Below are 27,355 nucleotides of genomic sequence, written 5' to 3'. Positions count from 1 at the left end.
CTGGCATTTTTAGCAAGGATGTTATCTATTTACTTGACTAATACAAATTTAGGACAGCATAATCATTTTATGACGTAAAGTCTTTTTACTGGTCAGAATTCAAAAGATGTCAAAATTCCATCTGCTAAGAATGTGCTAGTCAAAAGCAAGAAATCAGAATTTTGATAACTATGAAAAAGTAGTTTTTGATGAGCTGTTTAGAAAAATGTAGAATTTTCATTGTCGAAACCCTTTGAAACCTTTCCTTTTTCTTTTCCTTCCAGTCTCTATGTCACCTTCGCTGATATCTGATGAGGAAGAGAATGTGGAGCTGTTGGAGGAGAGATTTTTGTTTATGTAGGCATCATGTAACCGTAAATCCTTAGCAGAAAGTAGTTCTTGGCAGACATTCCAGGACCAAGTGTAAGTAGAAAAGGTGTTATAAAAGGTCTCATTTCCGCTTTCTAATCCAACCAGATCCCCTCGGATCTTCCGCCAGAGATTTAGCATTTCTTTCCGGTGTTCAAGAGCAATTCCTAAATGATAGGTGTCTGTAGCTGTCTTCACCTGCAACAAGAGCAGACATTTACTGTAGTTATCTGCAAATACATTTGATTTGTGCTAGCTTTGAGCAAAGCAGCTAAAGGAAAGTGTCCAGGCTCTGAGTTCAAGCCCAGATTCAGTACACACACACACACACACACACACACACACACACACACACACACACACACACACACACACACACACACACACACACACAAAGAAGGGTGGAACAGTGTTGGGATAATTGGTACCCATTTCAGTTTGGGTAGGGAGAACCAGTGGAAGAATATGCTGAGTAAGTCCTTAAGGATTTGATATACCTGAGGGAGTGCTGATTGGAAGGTGTTCCAGGGAGAGGAGGCTGCATAAACAATGGCTGACAGTAAACATGCTAGATTTGGTAGGGAGGGTTCAGATAGTTTTCTAGTGTCCTTTTTTTTTTTTTTGGTTGGTCATGGGGTTTGAACTCTGGGCCTGGGCACTGTCTCTGAGCTCTTCAGCTCAAGGCAAGGACTCTACCACTTGAGCCACAGTGCCACTTCTGGTTTTTTTTTTCTGGTGGTTAATTGGAGATAAGAGTCTCATGGAGTTTCCTGCCCAGGCTGTCTCTGAACCACAATCTTCATATCTCAGCCTCCTGAGATCCTAGGATCCTGCAATCCTAGGATTGCAGGCGTGAGCCACTGATGCCTGGCTTTAGTGTTCTGTTTAAAGTGGGAAGGAAGGAGTAATGATGGAGAAGAAGCAGGACCTTAGACATAAGTTATTGATATCATCAGTGTAGATGGGGAGATCTCTTTCCTTGTTTCTGAAATTTATCTTCTAGTGAGCCACTGTTTCTGATGCAAGAGAGACAAATCCCTCAGTAATGTGGATAACTGAAAAACTTTGCCACCACTGACAGGGAAGCATTTATTCTTTCTTTCTTTCTTTTCTTTCCTTCTTCTTTTTTGCCAGTCTTAGAGCTTGAGCTCAAGGGCTGGGCACTGTCCCTTAGCTTCTTTTGCTCAAGGCTAGCATTCTACCACTTGAGACACAGTGCCACTTCCGGCTTTTTCTGTTTATGGGGAACTGAGAACTCAAACACAGGGCTTCATACTTGCAGGTAAGCACTCTACTACTAAGCCTCATTCCTAGCCCTGAAGCATTTATTCTTAACCAGGACAATGTTCTGATCTTCAGGTTAGATCATGAGCAGTGTGGAGAATGGTCATGGGAGAGCAGCTACAGAGAAGATAACCATAAGGATGGAAGCTCTTATTTAGACAAGAGCCATGGAGAGCCTCTGCTAAGGCAAAGGTACTAAGGGTAGAGTGAAGGGAACAGTCTCCAGACAGAAGCTGGATTGTGGTGGGTATGAGGAATGAGGAACAATGCCTATGTTCAGAATGCCTCCTGGCCTTTTAGCTACAGTGACTAAGTCTATGGTGGTCCCAACAACTACCACACAGAGTACATAGGGGAGAGCCAGATTGATGCAGAAGATGGTGCCTGGTATTGGACACGTTAAGTCTGATGTGTTATGAGACATAGCACAGAGTGGGAAGTATTTATAAGTTGGTCAGTGAGATAAGGCACAGGAAAAGAAGTATAGGCTAGGAACAAATTCAGTGGTTATCATTATATAGATGGCAAACTGGGAAACAGGAAGATATATTGAAATAGCCCAAACACTTTCCCTAGCTGTTTCTTCACCTGACACTGAGATCCAGTGTTCTGCTATGTCTGGGTACCTGGGGACTGAGCCTCTGGCTCTACTCAGCCTCCATTTATTCTACTGCATGATATGGCATGATGAGCTCAAACCTTTGTGAGCAGTTTTGAAGTGCTAAAGTCCTATTTATCCCAATGTGCTACTCCTGTCCATTTCCTCCTTGGTGACTTCCTTGTGCATTCCAAACTTGCTAAAGTTAGGAGCTGTGTTTTCCTCTTATGCTATCTCATCTCAGGACTCTTGGCTAACCATTTACTGAACAAATGAATGGATAAAATACATATGCAGTGAGATGAGTAGCACAAGACTAGAAAGCTGGGCATGTCAGTACTAGAGGAATTCAGGAAAGAGAAGAGAGAGAAGAGCACACATGGCCACAAGGACTGAGATTCAGTGTGTAAAAGGCAAGCAAGTAAAGAGTTTGCTCATTAGTAACAAATGCCAAAGGGAGGCAGCATAATGTAACACCTGGTCTTTCTCTGAAAAGGTAGCAATGTTGCTAAGACAGGGCACACAGCAGACCGGCAGCACAGAGTGTGTGTTTTGGAGCCATTCAGCTCATAATCCTTGATAGGTACTTCCTGGCTGGGTGCCTTTAAGCAAATCATTTAATCGTTCTCTGAATACTTGTGAACTGTGAAGGAATTTTTTTTTTTTTTGGGTCGGTTATGGGGCTTGAACTCTGGGCCTGCACGCTGTCCCTCAGCTCTTCAGCTCAAGGTGAGCGCTCTACCACTTGAGCTACAGCGCCACTTCCTGTTTTCTAGTGGTTTATTGGAGATAGGAGTCTCACGATCTTTCCTGCCTGGGCTGGCTTTGAACTGCAATCCTCAGGTCTCAGCCTCCTGAGTAGCTAGGATTATAGGTGGGAGCCACCAGCGCCCGGCTCTGTGAAGGAATTTATTTTTTTATTTTTTTTGGGTCCGGTCGTGGGGCCTGAACTCTTGAGCTTTTCAGCTCAAGGCTAGCACTCTACCACTTGAGCCACAGCCCCACTTCCGGCTTTTTTCTTTTTGCTTATGTGGTGCTGAGGAATTGAACCCAGAGCCTCATGCATGCAAGGCAAGCGCTCTACCACTGAGCCACCTTCTCAGCCCTGTGAAGGAATTTTTATAGTGCCTGTTTCTGGGAGGTTGTGATAATGAAATGAGTCTTTACCTGTAGAATACCCATGGAATACCTGTAGAGCCCAGTGCTGGACAGGAAGTGCCTGTCAGCTACTAATATTCTTGCTCTTGCACCAATAATGCTGCTTTCATTCATACATTATGGTTCACCAAGTATACCACTCAGTCTCTGTGGTTTACTACCTTAATTAGTTTGTTATTTCCAGCATACAACAAATGAATGTCCCAGTAATAATGCTGACTGCAGCTTCATAAATGATTAACAGGATGAATCATAACCCTTGACATTTTAATCTATTTGTTTATGCAAAGGAATGTTATTACAATGGATAAAAATGAGAACCTATCTTGTCTCATTTTGAAGACAAGGTACCAATAAAGATTCTGTAGGTTTATAAGGTGGTGTTGAAGTGGAAGGCCCTTTGCCAGTGCTTTCTGGGAAGGCTTTCTACAATGAGTACTCACCTGCGGCTTAATAGCAACGGCATCAGACACTGTCCAACTATGCTTTTTCTTGAATAATTGGTCGATGGCAAGGATTTCATCTGGATAGCCTGAGGCAGAGCTCACTGGCTTTATATGTGCTGCCTGTAATGCACATTTTAAAAGAAGGTATGGGATACATGAATTACACAACAAAAACATAGTGAGCCGGGCGCCGGTGGCTCATGCCTGTATTCCTAGCTACTCAGGAGGCTGAGAGCTGAGGATCAAGGTTTAAAGCCAGCTTGGGCAAGAAAGCCTTATTTCCAATTAACCACCAGAAAACTGGAAGTGGCACTGTGGCTTACCTTGAGCTGAAGAGCTCAGGGACAGCGCCCAGGCCCAGAATTCAAGCCCAATGACTGACAAAAAAAAAAAAAAAAAAAAAATGAAAAAGAGAAAAAAGACCAAAGACCAAAAACCAAAAACCAAAAAAAAAAAAAAAAAAAACACCAAAAACCAAAAACCAAAAGACCAAAAACCAAAAAAAACCCAAAAAACCAAAAACAAAAAGACCAAAAACCAAAAAAAAGACCAAAAACCAAAAAACCCCCCCAAAAACCAAAAAACAAAACCCACCAAAAACAGCAAGAAACAAAAACCGAAAACAGAAACATAGTAAACATGTTATCTTATTATGAGGGGATTTATATATGATCTTTTAGGTTGTTGTTAAGCCATTTGTTACTGGTGTTGGAACCATATGTAAAGTATAGGTTCAATCTCTAGCAACAAAAGGGGAAAAATAAGAATCTGCATAAAAGTGAAGGTATGTGCCACAGAGTAGGTGTGTGCCACACTAACCAAAGTCTGTCCTTGCCTGTTCCTGGCTAGGGAAGTCATGTGAATCTACTGCTCATTTTAGAAATGTGTATTACCTAAGTTAATTCAGCATTCATTAGCTGCTGCTCTATGTTCCTTTTCTCCATTCACTGTTAACACTTTTACAGAGCTCATAGTGCTGCTGGAAAATTAGGCTTTGAGACTAACACTGCTGTTAATCATATTTCTTAAAAACTTCTTAATATGCCAGGTACCAATGGCTCATGCCTATAACCCCAACTACCTGAGGATTGTGGTTCAAAGCCAGCCTAGGCAGGAAAGTCCATGAGACTCTTATAGTGGAGCTGTGGTTCAACTGGTAGAGTACCAACCTTGAATGAAAAGCTAAGGAACAGTGCTCAGGCTCTGAGTTCAACTACTTCATTGAATTCTCTTAATACAATCTTCCTACCTTATGATTTTTCTGTCCTTTAGTCCAGTTTTTTTCATCCTGTATGGGAGAGCTTTTCCTGATTTCTAAGGCTAGAGTCTCTCTCTGTATTGTTTATTTTGTCCCTCCTGAGAGTTTCGCTCTTTACTTTTCTTCCTCCAGGACCAGCTCACAAGATGTAAGCCCTATGTATAGTGACATTGGGCCTCACATTTAGGAGGGCTCTGAATTTGGCTATTGCTGTCTTAGAGAGGATCTTACTAGTCCAGGTTGGTTTTGAATTCATTATGTAATCTCCTGGGACTTTCAGTCCTCCTCCTCCTCCTCCTCCTCCTCCTCCTCCTCCACCTCCTCCTCCTCTTCCTCCTCCGTGTTGGGATTATAAGCATACTCCTCCATGTTGGGATTATAAGCGTACACTGTTATTTTTCAGTTTGTCTTGAAATTCTTGATTTTTTTTCTTTTTACTAGGGACTGAACCCAGCCCTCACATATGCTAAGCATGCACTTTATACCACAGAGCCCCATTGATCGTTTTATTAGTTTTGCAGAACTGGGGGTCAAACTCAGGACCTTATGCTTATTAGGCAGTACTCTACCATTTGAATCATGAACCAGTCTTTATATATATATATTTTGGTTTTTCAGATAAGAGTCTTGCATTTTTGCCTGGGTTGTTTGTTTCCAACCACATCCATGTTACCTTGTCTTCTACATAGCTAAGATTTACAGATACGTGCCACCACACCTGGCTCCCCTTGAGGATTTTTGATAAAGGGGCTCTGTATTTTCAATTTGCACTAGCCAGCCTTGATATCCCCTCCTACATCCAATTTTCTTTCCCTTCATCACTGTTTTCCATCATTGGCTGGATATTGGAACTTCTGATTAATTGGATAGGGTTGTGGCTTAAATACTTTCCTTGGGAACTCAGATATGACTTGCAGGGTAGCTTGATTCCAAACAAATCTCATTCCTGTACTCAAGCTGGGAGTCCTATGGAAAACCTTGGAGGAAGCCAGAGTTTCCTGAGAGAATAGCTAGAAATGCAGGTATACTTGCCTTGAGAACTTAAAACTCATGATGATAGCTAGGCATAGTGGTCCATTCCTATAATCTCAACATTCAGGAAGCCGAGGTAGGAGAATCACCAGTTCTAAATCAGTCTGGGCTACAATAAATTCCATGCCAGCATGGTTTCATATCCTATCTAAAAGAACTAACTAAACAAAACAAAAACTGTCAATGAACAGCCATACAGAGAGGCACCAGAACTTGATAATGGTCCAGAAGATACAGTTGGGCCCATAAGGAGGTCTAGGGAGGAACAAGATGGCCCCAACAGTGTTGGCATGGATTTGGTCCTCCTGTTGCATGTTATTTGGTTAGCCGTATGTTCTGGTTGGTTGAGGGAATCTTAAATGCAGCTTCCAGTCCCTGCAGCAGTGCAGGTCTTTTATTATTGTTATTTTTATAGAAGCTGTCCTAACCAGGACTGAGAGTTGGAATCTTTAGTAAATTGACTTATTTACAAGTGAAATATTTACATCTGGGCCTATGTTGAGGAACATACTTCAAGAATCTTATATGAAATATAGTGACTAAAGTTATTTTTTCACAAAAGCATGATATTCTGTTGGCTCATAAACAAATCTAAATATATAAATTAATGTGATGTAATCTAAGTCTCACCTGTGTTTTCCAGTCTTTTTTATGGAAAAAGTAGTCCTCAAAGAAACATAGAGGCTCCTTTTTCCTTAGCATTTCTAATTTCTGCAGGTCTCTTGGTGGCTTTCCCATCACCACCCCATCCACATCAGGAAACAAAGGGAAGATGGGTACTTTCGAGTATGGGCTATCTGTAGGGAGATTGCATCCTAGAAAGAAGAAAACAAAACTGATATCACTAACAACATAAGTTTCCATGAAAGACAAGTAAATAGCTGGGTATGGTAGCTCATGCTTATAAGCATGAGCATCAGTCAACACAGCTAAGTGGGGCAGGGCTGGGAAGGTGGCTCAGTGGTAGAGCACTTGCCTTGCATGCATGAGGCCCTGGTTTGATTCCTCAGCACCACATAAGCAGAAAAAGCCGGAAGTGGCGCTGTGATTCAAGTGGTGAAGCTCAAGCCTTGAGCTGAAGAGCTAAGGGACAGAGCCCAGGCCCAGAGTTCAAACCCCACAACTGGGAATCCCCCCCCCCCAAAAAAAAAAAAACAATGGCAGAGCTGTAGCCTTGAGCCAAAGAGCTCAGGGACAGAGAAGAAAGGGGAGGGGAGGGAGGGAAGGAGGGGAAGGGTGATTTTGAGGTTGTTAACAGAAATAAAGTGGGCAAAGGGCAAGCCTTTAGAATTAGCATTAAGAAAACAAAGATGAAGACAGCTGAGGGGAGGTTCCAAGTGATCTGGGTTACCAATGAGACCCTGCCTCAAAAGCTCAAACTAAGCCAAGCATGGTGATGTGCAGGCCTGTAATCCCAGCACTAGGGAGATAGAGGTAGGAGGATCTTGTTGTAAAGGTCACCCTGGGCTACATTACAAATTCCAAGCAAGTAAGGTTGGGCACATAGTTTATAGTTAATGATTCAGTGCTTGCCTAGCATGTGTGAAGTCTTTGGGACTAAGCTATTGTTCTGCCAAAAAAAAAAATCAAACAAAACACAAGTTGCTTATTTTGCTCTTTGTCTATTCTCCTTGTTGATCTTGTTCTCTTTTTTCTCTCTTACTCCCACTTCAAATTCATCTAATAACTCTAGGCTTCACCTAGGTGTCTGAGAAGTTAGGTCAGGGGCTTAGGTCTTGACCTTGGCTTCTTGTATTTCTGACCAGTCATATGCAAATACATCTTTTTTTCTTTTTGGTAGGTACTGGGTTTTAACTGAGGACCTATAACCGTGCTAAGCAGATGCTCTATCACTACATAAGGTCTCAAATTTTTGTCCAAAGCCAGCCTCAGACTGTGATCCTTCTACCTAAACTGCCCATGTAGCTGAGATTACAGATGTGTTCCACACTAGTCCTAGAATATTTGTTGAGATGAGGGTCTCACAGACTTTTTGTCTGGACTAGCCTTAAACTGCAATTCTCCAGTCTTCACCTTAGTGGCTGAGATTACAGAATGCACCACCATGCGTGGTCCAAATAAACTAACAGGGAAGACAAATGGATCTTACTCTTGAGTTCTTCAAGAAATTTAAATAAATCCTTTTCTTTCATTATTGCAACCCGGGCTGCATTAGCAAAGGCAGCTGTGCTTGAGTTTGGAGTTGTGCATATTTCTGGCTTAAATCTCCCTTTTCCATAGGGATTCCACATTTCTGCACTGGCATCCTGGAATTTTTTTCGGAAATAGCTTAAAAAGAAAAAAAAAAAGTAATTCAGAAATGGGTTAAAAGACCTATAGGATAAAAAGAAAAAATGTCAGATTGTGAGTTATATATGTTGAATAAGTTTATCCTGTATACTCATTCAATACTATTTGAATGCCTATTTCTGTCTCATTATGGAATGGTTGTAGACTGTTTAACTTTTTTTGTAGCCCTTGGTCTATGGTTTTCTTCTTTTTTCCTCAAAACCTCCTTGTCTTGTATTGAAAATTACTTATTAGGACTTTTGAGAAATTCTTCAGGTGGTACCAGCTTGCATACAAACATTAATCATACTTATTACTTTGTGTTGGATTTAAAATGCACTTTTTTCTTTTAATTTTTTTAACTTAATGTACAGAGGGATTACAGTTACATAAGTCAGGTAAAGAATACATTTCTTTTTGGACAATGTCACCCCTTCACATTCTCCCAGTTTAAAATGCAGCTTTTTAAAATTAAAAAAACATCTCAAAGCTGAGTGCCTAGCTACTCAGGAGGCTGAGATCTGAGAGTTGAAGTTCAAAGTCAGCTTGGACAGAAAAGTTCCCATGAGACTCTTATCTCGAATTAACCATTCAAAAAACAGAAGTAGAGCTGTGGATCAAAGTACTAGAATGGTAGAATTGAGAAAGAGCTCAGGAACAGTGCCCAGGCTCCAAGTTCAAGCCTCATGACCAAAAAATAAACAACCCCCCCCAAACAAAAAAAAATAACATCTTAAGGTTTATGGATGTGGCTTTATGGCAGAACCCTTGCTAAGCATTTGTAAAATCCTGGGTTTAGTCCCCAGAATCAAATGGGAGAGCAGAGAGAAGGGGAGTAGAAAATATGGAAAGAGAGAAGAGAGGAGAGGTTAAAACATTGTTTAGGGATGGGAATGTGGCTTAGCAGTAGGAGTGCTTGCCTAGCATGCATGAAACCTTGGGTTCAATTCCTCAGTACCACATAAACGGAAAAAGCCAGAAGTGGTGCTGTAGCTCAAGTGGTAGAGTGCTAGCCTTGAGCACAGAGAGGTTCAAGGACAGTGCCTAGGGGCTGGGAAGGTGGCTTAATGGTAGAGTGCTTGCCTTGCATGCATGAGGACCGGTGTTCGATTCTTCAGTACCACATAAGCAGAAAAAGCCAGAAGTGAGGCTGAGGCTCAAGTTGTAGAGTGCTAGTCAACAGCTGAGAGTTCAGGCCCCATGACTGACCAAAAAAAAAAGGACAGTGCCCAGGCCCTGAGTTCAAGCTACAGGACTAGCAAAATAACAAACAAAAACCATTGTCTAATTTCTATGAATTTGTACAATTTTGAGAGTTATTGTTGATTACTAGTTTGTTGTTCTATTTAGCAAAGATACATGCTATAATTTCAGTATTTTTAATTTTTTGGTGTGTGTGTGTGTGCTGATACTGGGACTTCAACTTGCTTAACTTTCAGCTGAAAGCTGACATTCTCACGAGCTACACCTCCACTTGCAACTTTTTTTCTTGTTAATTAGAAAGAAGTGTGTCTCAGACTTTCTTGAACAGGCTGGCATCAAACAGCAATCCTCAGATCTCAGTTTCTTTTTTTTTTTTTTTTTTTTATTTTATTTTATTTTTTTATTGTAAAGCTACTATACAGAGGGTTACAGTTACATGAGTGAGGTTATGAGTACACTTCCTCTTGAACATTGTTACCCCCCTCCATTGTTTTCCCCCTACCATCCCCTCCCTCCCTCCCTTCCCCGAGGTTCTTTTTTTTTTTTTTTTGATTGTGATTAAATGATTACATAATTTCAAAGTCACAAGTTCATTCTAACTTCCCTGGAGCAAATTGTCTACCACAGTCTGTAATATATAACAGTGTTCACATGTTATATACCATATTTGTGATCAGCAGCATGAGGATTTTTAGTAGTGGTTCAACCAGATGAGCGGGAGTTCTTTGTTTCTTAAGTCCTGTTAGTTTTGTCGTATCACTAACCTTTTGGATTTAGCATCCACTTATGAGGGAGACCATGTACCGTTTGTCTCTTCGTTCCTGGCTTACCTCGCTCAACATGATTCCTTCTAGCTCCATCCATTTCCCTGCAAATGCCATTATTTTGTCATTTCTAATGGCTGCATAATATTCCATTGTGTATAGATACCACAATTTTTGGATCCATTCATCTGTGGTGGGGCACCTAGGTTGTTTCCATATCCTAGCTATTGCGAACAGTGCTGCAATAAACATGGAGGTGCACGTGTCCTTGTATATTGGTTCCTGTTGTTCAGGGTAGATGCCTAGAAGTGGTATGACTGGGTCGTAAGGGAGGTCAATCTTTAGCTTTCTAAGGACCCTCCAGACTGCTTTCCAAAGTGGTTGTATAAGTGTACATTCCCACCAGCAGTGTAATAGGGTTCCTCTTTCTCCACATCCCCTCCAGCATTTGTCGTTGGCTGATTTGTGGATGTGGGACATTCTGACTGGGGTAAGGTGGTATCTCAGGGTTGTCTTTATTTGCATTTCCTTCACCACCAGGGATGATGAACATTTCCTCATGTGTTTCTTTGCCATTTTTATTTCTTCATTTGAGAAGTCCCTCTTTAGTTCCCTTGCCCATTTAGTAATTGGTTTGTTAGGTTTGGGAGGGATTAGTTTCTTGAGATCTCAGTTTCTTGAATAGCCTAGGCATGAGCCACTAGCAACATTTTAGTTTTTACTTAAAAATTTTTGATATTTTGTTGTCTAAAATGGGGAGAATGGGTGTGTGCTGATGAGAAGAATGTGTATATGGTGGCTTGGGAAGAGGGGTTCTGCAAATGTCTGTTAGGTCCATTTGTTGATTTTTCTATGTGTTTGTGGTACTGGGGCTTCGAAACTCAGGTCTCAACTCTTGCTCTGTGTTCTTACTTATGGCTGCTGCTCTAACATTTGTGTCATGCCTTCATTCTGGCATTTTCCTGGTTAATTGGTAACAGTCTCACAGACTTTTCTGTCCCAACTGGCATCAACCTTCAGTCCTTAGATCTTAGCCTCCTGATGGATGTGAGCCACAGTTGCCTGGTCAACATTTTATTTTATTTTATTTTTTGTTGGTCATGGGGCTTGAACTCTGGGCTTGGGCACTGTACCTGCGCTCTTCAGCTCAAGACCAGCACTCTACTGCTTGAGCCATAGCGCCACTTCCGGTTTTCTGGTGGTTTATTGGAGATAGGAGTCTCACGGTCTCTCCTGCCCGGGCTGGCTTTGAACCACGATCCTCAGATCTCAGCCTCCTGAGTAGCTAGGATTACAGGCGTGAGCCACCAGCGCCCAGCTGCAAATTATTTTCTTGTTTAATGATATTCTATGAACCTCTATGGCTTACTTTTTCAGTTTTTTTTTTCTCTTTTTGACTATATTAGAGTTTGAACTCAGAGTCCTGTGCTTGTTAGGCAGGCTGCTCTATCATTTGAACCATGCCCCCAACCTTTTTTCTTACTTGTTTTTCAGGTAGGGACTAATGTTTTTGTCTGGTACTAGCCTCAGATCATGGTGTTCTTATGGCTTGGTGTGCAGCTGAGATCCCAGGTATGTGCCACCATGTATGGCTTTATAGATTGATTTGGGACCTCTTTAATTTTTAGCCTGGGCTGGCCTCAAACTGTAATCCTCCCTATCTGTGCCTCTTGAGTAACTGGGATTATAGCTGTGAACCACCATGTCTGAATTCAATTTTTTCTTTTTAAAATATGAGGATAATTTCAGCTTTCATATCTGAGAAATATCCCTTCATCAGTTATGTTGTTGAAGTACTCAATTGTCTTTTTTTTTTTTTTTGGCCAGTTGTGGGGCTTGAACTCAGGGCCTGAGCACTGTCCCTAAGCCTCTTTGTGCTCAAGGCTAGCTAGTGTTCTACCACTTGAGCCACAGCGCCACTTTCAGTTTTTTTGTTTTTGTTTTTTGTCAATCCTGGGGCTTGAACTCTGGGCCTGGGTGCAGTCCCTGAGCCCTTTAGCTCAAGGCTGATACTCTACCATTCGAGCCACAGCATCACTTCTAGTTCTGGTGGTTTTTTGGAGATAAGAGTCTCATTGACTTTCCTGCCTGGGCTGGCTTTAAACCATGATCCTCAGATCTCAGCCTCCTTAATAGCTAGGATTATGGGTATGAGCCACCGGTACCCAGCTTCAATTGTATTTTTTTCCCATTTATTGAGTAATTTAGCACCAAGAACCAAGATTTCTTTTTTTCTTTCTTTCTTTTTTTAAATTATTCTGACAGTCCTGGGCCTGGGCACTTTCCCTGAGCTTCTTTTGTTCAAGGTTAGCACTCTACCACTTGAGCCACAGTGCCAATTCTGGCTTTTTCTGTTTATGTGGTACTGAGGAATTGAACCCAGGGCTTCATGCATGCAAGGCAAACACTCTACCACTAAGCCACATTCTCAGCCCGAGAACCAAGATTTCTTGTGCTACAGTATACCTTTTATTTTATTTTTTCTTTTGGCATTACTAGTATGAATTACTTTGTGTTTGATCGGCTGATGTTCTATCACCTGGTTTACACCTCCAGTCTAGCACCAAGTTTTCTGATTGTTCTATTTAATAATCACTATCTCTGCTGAATTTCTCATTTATATCATGAATTATATTCCTAATTTTGTTGAATTATCTATTTTCTCTTATAGGATATTGAATTTCCTTAAACTCAAGTTTTTGTCAAGCAATTCCTTGATTCTTTCTCCTTGAGGATCTCTTGCTAGTTACTGTGTTTCTTCAGAAGTATCAGTGTTTTTTAGGCTTCTTGTGTCCCAGTGTTGGTATTTGCGAGTCTGTCAGGGTATTTGTCTCTGCTAGTTTACAGGTATAGCTTTGTAACAAGAGATTTTCAGTTGGAGAAGTGTCCTAGGTGGTCATGTGGATATTCTATGTTGCCTTTGGTTCCTGATGGGTACTGTATTATAGTACATCTAGCTTCTTCAGCTGTAATCCATGTTGGTAATAGCTGAAAAGTCTCCTTTCTGGCTTCTCCTTGGGCTATGTCTCTTGTTTGTTTTTATTTTTATTTTTTTGGGGGGCTAGTACTGAGGTTTGAACTCCGGGTCTTGTGTTTGCTGGGCAGATTTGAACATGCTTAATGTTCTTAGGAATCAGACAATACAGAGATGATTAGATAAATAACCACCTCATAAGACAATCAAAGACGTAATGACACAATCTAATTTTAATATAACAGCAACATCATCTAAAAATTCCCATATACTAATTGTGTGTGAGAGGCAGTATAAGACAGTGGGTAAAAACATGGATTCTGGAATCAGACTGGGACAAAAATCTAAGCATTCTTAACTCTTGGATAACTTATTTAACTGATCTGTATTTCAGAGTGATAGTGTACACGTATACACACACACATACACACACAGAGTCTGTAATCATTCTGATTACTTCCCTATTACAGTAGCTAACATTAATTAAGGTTTTATAATGTACTATGCACTTTTGTATGTCTTATCATACATCATTCTCACAACTGCCATTTAAGGCAGATATTATTATTATTAGATACCATTATTCCCACCTTTTCTAGATGAGAAAACTGAGGCTGAGGAGTTAAACATTTGCATACTAATGGCAGGCATTTAATAAGTGGTTTTCAACCAAAATGAAATGAAAAGGGGAATTTTGTGCATTCTCTGTTTTATATTCCATAGTCAGGATAGTATAGAGAAACTATTGAAGAGCATAACTTTCTTTTTTTTTGGAGGGGGCCAGTCCTGTGGTTTGAACTCAGGGCTTGGGCACTGTACCTGAGCTTCTTTTGTTCAAGGCTAGCACTCTACCACTTGAGCCAAAGTGCCACTTCTGGCTTTTTCTGCTTATGTGGTACTGAGTGATTGAACCCAGGGCTTCATGCATGCTAGGCAAGCATTCCATCACTAAGCCACATTCCCAGCCCCATAACATTTTTTTTTTACACCTGGTGGTATGTATATTTTTTAAGCTTCTCTAAGAAAGGATAGCAAAAGGCTTTGAAGATATATGGGTTCTGGTTCCACTCAAGTCCCCAAACTACCATGAGAAGTCTGAACTTACTGTATCTCACTCACAGCCAGAGGACCTGCTGTTCCTGTAAGGAGAGTCTTGTATTCCACACCAAATTTTGAAGCCCACTTGAAATCATGCCTGAAAAAGTCTTATGTTGCTGGGATTCTGTGGCCTAGGCTAGAGAAGGCTGAAAGTTTTGCCTACAATTGGGCCTTGAGATAGTCTGAGGTCTGCCTTGTGATGTCAGAGCCAGGCAGGAATGCTGGCTCTCAGAGCCAGATACTTTCTCCTTTGTTTTGAACCCGACTCTTGTGGAATAGGATGTTGGTGAGTTGCCCTCTAAGTACTCTGAGAAGACCACTTTTATCTCTTTTCTGGCCACTTACCTCACTATTTCCATTATAGCTTTTCTGGGTAGGGCTGCAGTCTCTACAAGCTTTGACAGTATTTCAAATAATATGATCCCTGGGGTGGCAGTCAGCTCTAAACATGTCCTCTTACTTGGAACTATAGAAGGAACAACAAAAAATGCCTTCTATCAAAAAAAGCAGAGAGAGAAAAATAGCAAAAACAAAGCCATAAGATGACATTCTTTTTACTGAATATTTATAATACTATCAATGTAGGGGCTAGAGCCATAGAAAAACATTAAACATCTACTTAGTAGAAAGATCTGTTATTACTGAGTATACAGTATACAAAGACTTCTAAAGTAAATAGAATAATACTTTTAACACAGCACATTTGTTGTTGTTGTTGTTGTTGTTGGTTGTGGGGCTTGAACTCTGGGCCTGGGTACTGTCCCTCCTGCTCTTCAGCTCAAGGCTAGCATTCTACCACTTGAGCCACAGTGCCCCTTCTGGTTTTCTAGTGATTTATTGGAGATAAGAGTCTCATGGATTTTCCTGTCCAGGCTGGCTTTGAACCTCGATCCTCAAATCTCAGCCTCCTTAGTATCTAGGATTATAGCCGTGAGCCATCAGCACCCCAGCTACACAATTCTTTAAGTATTATTGTCTTGTTCTTTTTTTAAAAGTTATTATTTTAAAATTTTATTTTATTGTAAAGGTGATATACAGAAGGGTTACATTTACATAAGTAAGATAAAGAGTACATTTCTTTCCAAACAGTGTTACTCCTGCCCTCATTTTCTCCTGCTTTCTCTTTCCCCCAACTCTCCTCCCCTTCAAGTTGTAACGTTTATTTCCTGCATACTGTCTAGGGGGAAGGGAAGGAGAATTACAGTAACAATGGGACAAAGGGTGAACTATTGTCTTGTCCTTTTTAAGCAAAGGAATTGATAAATCAGTTATTCCTGGCTTTGCAGAACCTTCCAATATAATTGTATTTGCAAACAGTAACTGTATCCTAACTATAGTTCCTAGTTTAAAAACGATTTGAGATTTGGACTGCATTTATCCAATAAATCAATGTAACAGCAGCTAGATTTTTTTCAAGGCAGCTTGTTGAGCTAGTAATAGTAAACACAGCATAAAAGTAGTAATCATAATATTCAAAGTGTCTGACATAGCATTATGGCCTGTATAAAGCCATGTTCTCTTACCTCCAACATTCATTCCCGAGCACTCTCTGAGGGTAGAGGCTTCATCAGTATGAGGAAGGTATTTGTTCAAGAATAGCAGGTTAGCTAGGCACTGGTGGCTCATGTCTCTAATCCTAGCTGCTCAGGAGACTGAGATCTGAGGATTGCAGTTTAAAGCCAGCCCAGGCAGAAAAGTCCCTATTAGACTCTTATCTCCAATTAACCACTCAAAAACCAGAAGTGGTGCTTTGCTCAAGTGGTAGAACACTAGCTTTGAGCATAAATAGGCTTAGGGACAGTGCCCAGGCCCTGAGTTTAAGCCCTATAACTGACCAAAAAAAAAAAAGAAAAAAAATCCCAAAACAACCCCAGCAAATTAGCTATGCCCTAGAATTTGCATGGGAAAGACATTTTGCTTTTTCTAAAGAAATGCTGTTTTTTGCTGCCACATGTGTACATACCCATGAATATACCATGTGGAATCTTGTGGACTTTCCTGCCTGGACTGGCTTCAAACTTCAATCTGCCTAGTCTCAGCCTCCTGAATAGCATGAATCACTGGCACCTGGCTAAGAAATGCCTTTTCTTTTGTAAAAGAAATGTCTTTGAAAGTAGTACATGTACTTGATAAAGAATTTAAGACACTACAAAAGGAGACCAAAGTTTTCTACACCTGTCATTTCCTGAATGTTCTTATTGGAGACAAACATGCCATGTTCCCTTCTAGACACAAATGTCTGCTTTTTGATGTTTAAATTACAGCTCAAAAACTGTTAAGTTTGCTTTAAAAATATTGTTTAAGAGAAGCAATACAAAGCCAGGTGCTGGTGGCTCACGCTTGTAATCCTAGTTACTAAGGAGGCTGAAATCTGAGGATCACGCTTCAAAGCCAGCTCAGGCAGGAAAGTCCATGAGACTCTTATCTCCAATAAACCACCAGAAAACTGGAAGTGGTAGTGTGGTTCAAGTGGTAGAGCACTAGCCTTGAGCTGAAGAGCTCGGTGGCAGTACCCAGTCCCAGAGTTCAAGTCCTACAACTGACAAAGAGAGAGAAAAAGAAAGGAAGAGACAGAGACAGAGAGAGGCACAGAGAGAGACAGAGAGAAGCAATACAAAGTAAATCACATCCCAAACTATTCCTTCTGGATTTGTCTCCTGGTTGAGGAATTAAGTGAAGATGTAGGGGGTGGTAGTGAACTGAACTGCTGCAGTGACTGCCTACTCACCCACAGCCTTGAGGAAGCGTTCCTTATCTGTTAGCACCTTCATAAAGTCTGAGAAGTTCACTTTCCCATCTCCTGCAACAGAAATATAACATCAAAATAAAGATAACATGTATGTATCTACATATTTAATATAATTATGTTGTTATTATTAAGGTGTACGGAGGGGTTACCATTTCATAAATCAGATAATGAGTACCTTTATTTTTTGGACAGTATCACCCCTTTCCTTCCCTTTCACAGTTTCCCCCTGTCATCCTAGCCCACAAGTTGCCTGATTCATTTTCCACACAGTGTATACTGAATAGCATGATTGCATTTGTTTACTCTTCCTCCCTCCCTTTCTGTGTCCCATTTATCACACACTAAATAGACCAACCACCCCCCAACCCAAAAGCAAGAACAAACACTACCACCACCATCAAGAAAATAACCTATGTTTCCATTTCTCTGAATTCCTTTCAATAAATAGTATTTTAAATGTTCAGAGAAGTTACACCTTTTTGTTCCTCCTCTAAGAGTATCTCTTTTAGTATGACTGTGTGTGAATGCTTAGAGTTCTGTATAAGTTATCATGTCCAGTTATATTTTAGATGTAGCTTCCACATATGAGAGAAAATGTGTCATTTGTCTCTCGGAGCTTGGCTTACCTCACATAACATGATTTAAGTCCATCCATTTCCCTGCAAATTACATATTCTTATTCTTTCTAATAGATGAGTAAAATTTCATTGTATATATGTACCCCATTTTCTTTGATCCACTCATCTATTGCAGGACATCTGGGCTATTTCCATTACTTGGCTATTGTGAATAGTACAGCACAAATATGGATGTACAAGTGTCTTTATCATATCCTTGTAATGATCTGGGTTGATATCCAGGAGTGGTATGGTAGGGTCATAGTGAAAAAGCTATGTTTAGTTTTTTGAGGAGCCTCCAAACCTCCTTTCCAGAGTGGTTGGTACTAGTTTACATTGCCACCAAAAGTACAATAGGGTTCTTTATCCCACCATTACCCCTGATAGCATTTGTTCAAATTCTTTTTTTGTTTTTTTGTTTTTTGTTTTGGGTCCGGTCATGGGGCCTGAACTCTGGGCCTGGGTGCTGTCCCTCAGCTCTTCAGCTCAAGGCTAGCGCTCTACCACTTGAGCCACAGCACCACTTCTGGCTTTTTTCTTTTTGCTTATGTGGTGCTGAGGAATCGAACCCAGGGCCTCATACATGCAAGGCAAGCGCTCTACCACTGAGCCACCTTCCTAGCCCCTATTTGTTCAAATTCTTGATGTTGGCCAGTGTAACTGGGGTGAGATGGAATCTCAAAGTTGTTTTGATTTGTATTTCCTTTATGGCCATGGATGTTAAGCATTTCCTCATGTGTTTATTTGCCATTCTTTCTTCTTCTGGGAAGTCTCTCTAGCTCCTTTGCCCATGTATTGATTAATTGGGTTTTTTTGGGGGGGAGGGTTTTTGTTTTTTTTTAGCTTCTTGTATATTTTGGATATTAGGCCTTTGTCAGATGTATTACTGGTAAAGATCTTCTCCCAGGTCTGTTGGCTGACAGTTTAGTAAACTGTGTCCTTTGGTGCAAAGAAACTTTTTATTTTGATGTAATCCCATTTGTCAAGTATTCCTGTGCTCCTGAGACTCTTTTCAAAAAGTTCTTGCCTAATTGATATTCTAGAATGGAAACATCAGTCCTGTAATCCACAGAGGATACATACATTTAAGACTATGTAGCATCACTATTTTTACTGATATTTTACCATATGTAAAATTTAAAGATAAACTACCTTGGTAAGGTATCTACCTATGGTAAAGTTTAATGATAAGTTAGGCATAATAAAAGGTTAAAAACCAATGAGAAAATAGAACAATTTTAATGATAATAAAGTAATAAAGGTTATGTGAATGTGGTCTCTTTCTCTTGAGTCAAGAGAACTGAAACTATGGAGATTAGTGTGTATAGGGGCTCCCTTTGCTTTTGTCTACTAACTATAGTTTCAGTAAAAGAGGGAAAAACAGACACTAACAAAAGTCTTTCATGCAAAGACAATGAGAAGACGAAATACTCACGATCAGGATCAGCAAGTTTTAATTCGGCATAGATGTCATACTTGTTTATATTCATTCCCAACTTAGCTAAAGTGCACATCAGTCCATGTAAATCAATGCAGCCAGTTTTATCCTTGTTGAAGAAGTTGTAGGCATCATGGAAGGCTGGAGAAATGGAATTGTGTTAGGATTTTTATTCAAGAAGAATATGTTAACAGGATTAGGACAGACAATGCAGCTGGTCAAAGATCATGTTCTGGAAGACTGCTGAGAGAAAAATGAGTATTTAATATTTTTAATGCCCAATATTTACCTCTTCTTGATATTTGAACTGGAATAAACTAATCGGTAGAAAATGAAATGTGGAGCTGCTGTTTTAGCACACACCTGTAATCCCACCCCTTGGGAAGGCTTAAGCAGGAAGATCTTGAATCTGAGGCCAGCCTGAGCTATGTAGCAAGACTCTCTATTTCTCTTTCTCTCTTTCTCTCTCTCTCTCTCTCTCTCTCTCTCACACCCACACATACCCACCCACACACACACAAATAAGTGTAGTCAGTGAGATAGCCTTCCAAATAAACTTGAGCCTTAAACCCTGAAACCTGTGCTTATTAACCTTCCATGGTAAAAGGATATTGTACATAATTAAAAACTGCTATTTTGCTTTGTTTCCTTTTAAGTGGGCCCAATCTAATTACATAGATAGAACGACAAGAGAGTTGTCAGAAGTCAGAGACATTCAGAGCATGAGAAACACTCAACCCACTGTTGTTGAAGTTGGAGAGGCAATGTGATATGAAATATAGGCAGCCTTAGGGACTAAGAGGGGCTCCTGGATGAAAGACAGAAAGGAAACTGGGGGCTGGGAATGTGGCTTAGTGGTAGTGCTTGCCTAGCATGCATGTATGAAATCCTGGGTTTGATTCCTCAGTACCACAGAAAAATCTGGAAGTGGCACTGTGGCTCAAGTGGTAGAGTGCTAGTCTTGAGCACAGAGAGGCTCAGGGACAGTGCTCAGGCTCTAAGTTCAAGCCCCAGGACTGGCAAAAAAGGAAACTGATATCTCAGTCCTATTACTGCAAGAAATTGAATTCTATAAGGAACTGATAGGACACATATTCTCCAGAATCCTCAGGTAAGAGCCCAGGATAAGCTACCCCCCCAATTTTGGTTTTGTAAGACTTAGAGAAGAGAAGCCAGGCAAGCCTTTCTGGACTGTTGACCTATAGAACTGAGAGATAAATTTATGCTGTGTTATTCTGTTAATTTGTTATGTCAGCATTAGAAAACTAATACATCACATAAAATCCAAAGTAAATCTGTGTGTATGTATGTTTTGGACAGATGAAGTACTTACAAAGAAATGCTTAAAGTACTATGTGGAATATTTGTAGATTCTGTTCTATCTTCCTGGGACACTCCTGTCTGTATCCCTTGCCCAACTTAGTCTTCATCATGCATACACAGAATATTGTCTGTCTTAAGGAGGAGTGAAGGGGTGGTGTCTGCTACAGCAGGGATGGAACTTAGAAACAGGTGAGTGGATAAAAAAAAGTCAATTTGCCTTTAATATTGTGTTTTCTTGATAGTCCTTGGGATTGAACCTGGGATCTCATGATGCAATTCTATATTGAGCCAAATCCCTAGCTGTCCTACCCATCATTCAGCCTTCTCTAGCACTTCCCTCCTCCCTCACAAGACCAAATTAGGACACATTCTTTTATGCTCTCATGATGCTCTATGCTTTTAACTTGTGTTATATGATAACTAATTCGTTCAGTCATTTCAAGGCTTAGCTGACTCTTCTTGGTTAGATTTCATACCAGAGCAGGTACCATGTCTGACTTGTTTCTCATGCCTAGCACAATGTTGGCTTTAAGCAGATATCGTGTTTGGGTGAATGAACTGTAGCCAATGTGGGCTCATTTAATCAGTATTGTTATTTTGTCTTTGAGAAACTCCGGTACTCTGTGTGGTGTGGTGTGGGGTGGGGTGTGTGTGTGTGTGTGTGTGTTTGTGTGTGCCAATACTGAGGCTTTGAACCCAGGGTCTGGGTGCTGCCTTTTAGCTTTTTTGCTCAAGGTTTGTGCTCTATCACTTGAGCCATAGTCCTACTTCTGGCTTTTTGGTTAATTGGAGATAAGAATCTCAAAGACATTCCTGCCTGGGCTGACTTCAAATTGTGATCTAAGATCACAGGCATGAGCTACTGGCACCTGTCTTCTGATTTATATTTGACCTTGCATTTGTTCTTTTTTTTTTTTTTTTTACTACAAATTCTTTTAAGTAAAACTATTTGACCAGGACTGTCTACATTCTAGGGAGATACTAATTTGAAAACAATTCCCCTCTGATCCCACACAAGGTGTCCCTCTGAAGTTAATAAGATAGTATAGACACCTCTTGAAATCTCATTACCTTCCATTTGTGAAGAGTTCAACTTTTTTTCTTTGTGCTGTGATCGGCATGGAAGAGATCCTGGTAAATCTTTTTCCCTGAGAAGAGACATGAGAAGATTTAGATCTAATGCAAACATGAAGCCAGAAAATGTTAGTCCCCTTCTGCAGTTTCTGTTGACTAGAATGTCTGTAAGCATCACAACATATCCAGTCACATTACTTAAGTAGACCCCTTTACTGTAACTTGCCAAAAGCTACAGGATGGACAGTGAGAAAACACTGACCACTGAGATCTACTTCTGTTGTCTACTTACCAATCATACTTTTTTTTTTTTTTTGCCAGCTATGGGGCCTGAATTCTTGGCCTGGGCACTGTCCCTCAGCTCTTCAGCTCAAGGTGAGCACTCTACCACTTGGGCCACAGTGCCACTTCTGACTTTTTTTTGCTTCTGTGGTGCTGGGGAATCAAACCCAGGCCTCATGCATACAAGGCAAGCACTGTACTACTGAGCCACCTTCCTAGTCCCACCAATCATACTTAACTCCTTAAAAAATATAAAACTTGCTGGGCATCAAGGGCTCATGCCTATAATCCTATCTACTCAGGAAGCTGAGATCTGAGAATCACGCTTCAAAGGCAAGTCTGTGAGGCACATATCTCCAATTAACTAACTACCAAAAAGCTGGAAGTGGCACTATGGCTCAAAGTGGTAGAGCACTAGCCTTGAACAAAAACAAGCTTAGGAACAGTGCCCAGGCCCTGAGTTCAAACCCTAGGACTGGCAAAACAAAAACAAAAACAAAACACTTCAATTTCAGAGGGATTAAATATCTTATCCCCTGATTAAAGTTTTAATTAGCCTAATGTTATAATGAATATACTTGTAGATAATATTTTGTGTCTATTGTTATTTTACAACTTTGATCACAAATTGTATTTTTACCATATATGAAAGAAACAAGGAAAAGACATAAAATGCTTTTGGAAAGTTTGGAACTCTGGGAAATGTTTAATTTCTTCATAAAGTAAAATATGGAAAAAGAAGGAAAATATTAATAGTTAGGGGATACTTTGTATTGACCTACAGTAATTTATTTAGGAATAAGGTAATATATAAAACTGGTGTGATTTAATATTGTAAATAAAATTTAATTATAGTTAACTAAGTACAATTTAATGGTAAATTAATTCAAATAATTTTGATTTTATAAGATTATTTTAGATGCTTTTGGAATGAAAATTTGAGAGAGTATGGAATATATTTTATGATTTTTAAATTTATTTTAATTTAATTTTGACAGTCGTGGGGCTTGAATTCTGGGACTGGGTGCTAGCCTTGAGCTGAAGAGCTCAAGTCCATGAGACTCTACCACTTGAGCCACAGCACCACTTCCACTTTTCTGGTGGTTTATTGGAGATAAGAGTCTCATGGACTTTTCCTGCCCAGGCTGGCTTTGAACCGCAATCCTCAGATCTCAGCCTCCTGAGAAGCTAGGATTATAGGCGTGAGCCACCAGTGCCCAGTCTTATTTTTATTTTTTGTCGGTCAAGGGATTTGAACTCTGGGCCTGGGCACTGTCCCTCAGCTTTTCAGCTCAAGGCTAGTACTCTACCACTTGAGCCACAGAGCCACTTCTGGTTTTCTGAGTGGTTTTATTGGAGATAAGAGTCTCATGGACTTTACTGCCCAAGCTGGCTTTGAACCATGATCCTTAGATCTCAGCCTCCAGAGTAGCTAGGATTATAGATATGAGCCACCAGCGCCCAGCAATTTTGTGATTTTTGTAAGTAGTTGCTAAAGTAAAACTAGAAGAATAAATGAAAGTATGTTTTTTTTTAAATTTTATATCTTTTGGAGTACCTAGTAGATTCAACTGGTTTTCAGAGGGGGACTTGGGAGAACAGGAAGTAATAAGCTCTGGATATATACTGTTCTCCAAGTCTCCCTCCCCACCCCTCCCTTCTGTTCTCCAAGTTTTGATGTGAAATGTTACCTGACTTGTTTTGTTTTCTTAGCTTTTGCTACCACTAATTTTCTTGTGTTCTCTCATCACCTTACTGAACTCCAGAAGATTTTACCCTTCTATATTTGTTGTATTTCTAGATATAAATGATGCAACAAATACAGAAATATGTTCTTAAGAAGCAAGAGGAAAGAAGGTCAGACAATGTAAGGTTTGTATTATTATAGTAAAAAGGATATTCTTGGAACTGGAAGCCCTGAGATTTGTCAAGGACTCTAGCTTTTCATGTAGTGTAAGGATTACTCAACACACGTTTTTATTTCATCTTTGCTTGATTACTTCCAGTGTCAGAGAACTCACTATATTTCAAAAGGCAGCTTGTAATGGTAGGACAGTGAACAGTGAGGCTGTACCTTCTGGGAGGTTATTGTCACTACAAAAATGTCAGAAATGTCTTGCTTTAGCAGTAACAAATTCAAAGACCCTACAGCAAAAATTAAAAAAAAAAACAAAACCCCAAACAAAAAATCCCCCAAACCTCTCAAATGAGAAATGGTTTTTCTTTCTATAACTTGATAAAATCTATCACTATCTTTGGTTCTCATGCTTAGTCCTTAGAGGCTGTTATTCAGGATCTTTGACTGAGAAAAAGCTATTGTTAATGATACAGGCAAATTCCACTTCCCAATTTTAACCCATTGGCTACACCTGGCTAATTTAGTCCATTACACTTTCCTGGCTATATTTGAAATATAGAGACTATCTTGTTTCTCTGTCTCTCTGTCTCTTTTTCTTACACACACACACACACACACACACATGCATGCACACACACGCACACACACACACTTGCACACAGAGCAAGTTCATGAAGTTATGATTTTTCAGTTTTCAACAACAATAACAACAATAATAAAAAACAAGTTTTTAACTGCAGAGATTTTACTGTAATCTCTAGGGCATAAAGACTAACAATATAAAGAAACATAAAGGTCATGACTGAGAATTTTTTTTTTTTTTTTGGGTCTGGTCGTGGGGCCTGAACTCTGGGCCTGGGCAGTCCCTCAGCTCTTCAGCTCAAGGCTAGCACTCTACCACTTGAGCCACAGCGCCACTTCTGGCTTTTTCTGCTTATGTGGTGCTGAGGAATCGAACCCAGGGCCTCAGGCATGCAAGGCAAGCGCTCTACCACTGAGCTACCTTCCCAGCCCATGACTGAGAATTTTTGATGTGCCAAAAAATATACATGACTGTATTAAATCCTGTCCATGCATTTTCTCTTCATCTTTTTTTTTTTGTTAGTCAAGGGGCTTGAACCAGGACCTGAGCATTGTCCTCGATCTCTTTTGCTCAAGGCTAGTGCTCTACCTTTTTGAGCCATAGTACCACTTTTGGTTTTGGTGGTTAATTGGAGATAAGAATCTCATGGATTTTCCTGCTCTGCCTGGCTTTGGACTGAGAACTCTAGATCTCAGCTCCTGAGTAGCTAGAATTATAGGTGTGAGCCACTGGTATCCAGCTTTTATCTTCTTAAACACTGAACAATTACTGCTCTTCAGCAAAATGGCAACCACACATGTAGCATTCTTACAAGAATACTGTCTAAATATTGTCAGTACTGACACTAAGCTTCTCTGTTCCCTAAAAATTCAATGAATCATGATTTAGTCTCTACATGTATTAGTGTCTGTGGTAATATTCAAAACTGGTTTTGCTTCCAAAGTTCAACAGCAGATTATCTTCACATTTGGTAGCTAGCCTGTATACCTTATATTTTTCTTCTCCATATTTCCATTTGCTTAGGGCTTAAGTCTTCTTTATGATTTTGTACATTTATTTACACTGGCACTCAAAATACCTTACATAACAGACAACTCCTTTAAGTTCTCTAATGTATTCTTCTGAGTGTGTGTGTATGTGTGTGTGTTTCTTAGGAATTGAACCTAGAACTCTCTGCAGGTGAGGCAAGTGCTCTATCACTGACCTATATCACTAACCTTTAGTGTTTTGAGCCAGAGTCTTGCTATGTATCTTAGTCTGGTCTTAAACTCTTTCTTACTTTTTTGCTAGTACTGGGGGCTTGAACTCAGCCTGGCACTGCCCCCCAAGCTCCTTTGGTTCAAGGCTAACAATCTACCACTAGCTCTACTTCCTTCATTTTCTGTGATTAATTGGAGATAAGAGTCTCATGGGATTCTTGGCCTGGATGATTTGAACCACGATCCTCAGATCTCAGTCTCCTGAGTAGTTAGGATTACAGGCATGGGCCAGTAGCACTGGGCTTAGTCTTAAACTCTTGATCCCTCTGTTTTACTTTCCCTAGTGCTGACATTACAGGTGTGTACCCAGCCCTTTAAGGTATTGTGTCATAACACAAAATAGGTCCTTATTTTGGAAGAACAAGAATTGTTTCTCCAGTCAAAAGAATGTTTTTCTTTTTCTTTTTCATAAAAAAATCTTTGTCTTTGTTGTCAATTTAGATGTTCTACTTTATAAGAAAACTTAGTACAAAATACTTGAGGACCACTCTACTTCGTCTTGTCTTTTTTTTTTTTTGCCAGTCCTGGAGCTTGAACTCGGGGCCTAGCACTGTCCCTGAGCTTTTTTTGCTCAAGGCTAGCACTCTACCACTTGAACCACAGTGCCACTTCTGGCTTCTTCTGTTTATGTGGTATGGTACTGAGGAATTGAACACAGGGCTTCATGCATGCGAGGCAAGCACTCTACCACTAAGCCACATTCCCCATCCCTCTATTTTGTCCTTATGGCATAGTAAACACATTTATTGCCTTAATAATTCTTTATTGGATATGTTAATACATTTATTGCTTACCTCCTGGCTTGGAAGACAGGTACTTTTAGGGGTTTCAGCTTAAGTTTTGATTTAACTTCTGAAACTGCCATGTGGCCAGAGACTCTAACTGGAAATCAGAGATACAATTAAGTAATTAAGGATCATTTCATAAGTTAGCTCATTATTATTATTATTATACCAATATGGGACTTGAACTCAAGGTCTTATGCTTGCTTGCTTGCTTGCTCATGGTTGATACTCTACTACTTGACCCATACCTCCAATCTAGCTTTTTGCTGATTATTTGGAAATGGGATATCATGGACTTTTCTGCCTATGCTGGCTTCAAACTATGATCTTCCAGACCTCAGTCTCCTGAATAGCTGGAATTACAAGCACAAGCCACCAGAGCCTGGGAAGATTAGTCCATCCTCCTCCTTTTCTTTTTTCCCTCCCTCCTTCCTTCCTTAATAACTTAATGCTTTCATTTCCTCCTCTCTCTCCCCTCCATTCTTTTTTATCTGCAGAATGTCACCAACGTGGCCTCAAACTCACAATCTTCCTGCCTCAGTTTCTCAAGTACTGGTATTCCAAATATACATCACTAAGTTTAGTTTTCATATTAGGGTTTTTTTTGTAGTACTGTATTATAGTTTAAACCCAGTCTTGCTGGGCAGGTGCTCTCCCATTTGAGCCACACTCCCAGCTTCTCACAGATTAATTTCTTTATTTTTTTGCAACTTTCTCAGATCACAGGCCTTGAGTATGAAAGGTAAGGATCTCTCAGAATGACTCTGTATACAAATCCAAGTTAAAATCATGTGAAAAATTGAAAGGTCATATGGAAAGGTCTCATTACTGTCTCTAGATTGATCTGTAAGTAAATTGTTTTTTGCCACAGCTTTCCCTTTCCAATGGTGTCACTGTTATCTTATATTAAAAAAATGCTAAATGAGGCAAACTAG

At 40.1% G+C, this 27,355-nt stretch overlaps 1 protein-coding gene across 1 annotated transcript; it reads right to left on the bottom strand.

Annotated features, from left to right (window-relative positions):
- On the bottom strand, positions 1-26,517 carry Efcab3 (EF-hand calcium binding domain 3). Its single transcript, XM_042674038.1, has 9 exons — positions 26,430-26,517; positions 21,651-21,727; positions 19,254-19,397; positions 17,181-17,252; positions 14,798-14,918; positions 8,235-8,413; positions 6,755-6,939; positions 3,832-3,954; positions 1-546 (listed from the first exon to the last, which is right to left on the bottom strand). The coding sequence occupies exons 1-9, from the start codon at positions 26,498-26,500 to the stop codon at positions 217-219; spliced, it is 1,302 nt and encodes a 433-aa protein (XP_042529972.1). The 5' UTR covers positions 26,501-26,517; the 3' UTR covers positions 1-216.
- Positions 26,518-27,355: the final 838 nt, after the last annotated feature.

Source organism: Dipodomys spectabilis, unplaced genomic scaffold, assembly GCF_019054845.1.
Source record: "Dipodomys spectabilis isolate Male_0828 unplaced genomic scaffold, ASM1905484v1 ptg000018l, whole genome shotgun sequence".
In the NCBI taxonomy this organism is placed as follows: Eukaryota; Metazoa; Chordata; class Mammalia; order Rodentia; family Heteromyidae; genus Dipodomys; species Dipodomys spectabilis.
The sequence above is the reverse complement of the archived record's forward strand: the minus strand, read 5'-3'. Positions and strand labels throughout refer to the sequence as shown.

Excerpts from the sequence above, each read along its gene's own strand:
- Efcab3 (XM_042674038.1), bottom strand. The coding sequence starts at position 26,500 with ATGGCAGTTTCAGAAGTTAAATCAAAACTTAAGCTGAAACCCCTAAAA. Across the intron at positions 14,919-17,180 it reads ACGCTTCCTCAAGGCTGTGG|TTCCAAGTAAGAGGACATGT; the intron begins GTGAGTAGGCAG and ends TTCCTTCTATAG. Across the intron at positions 6,940-8,234 it reads ATTTCTTGAAGAACTCAAGA|GATGCAATCTCCCTACAGAT; the intron begins GTAAGATCCATT and ends TCTTCTTTCTAG.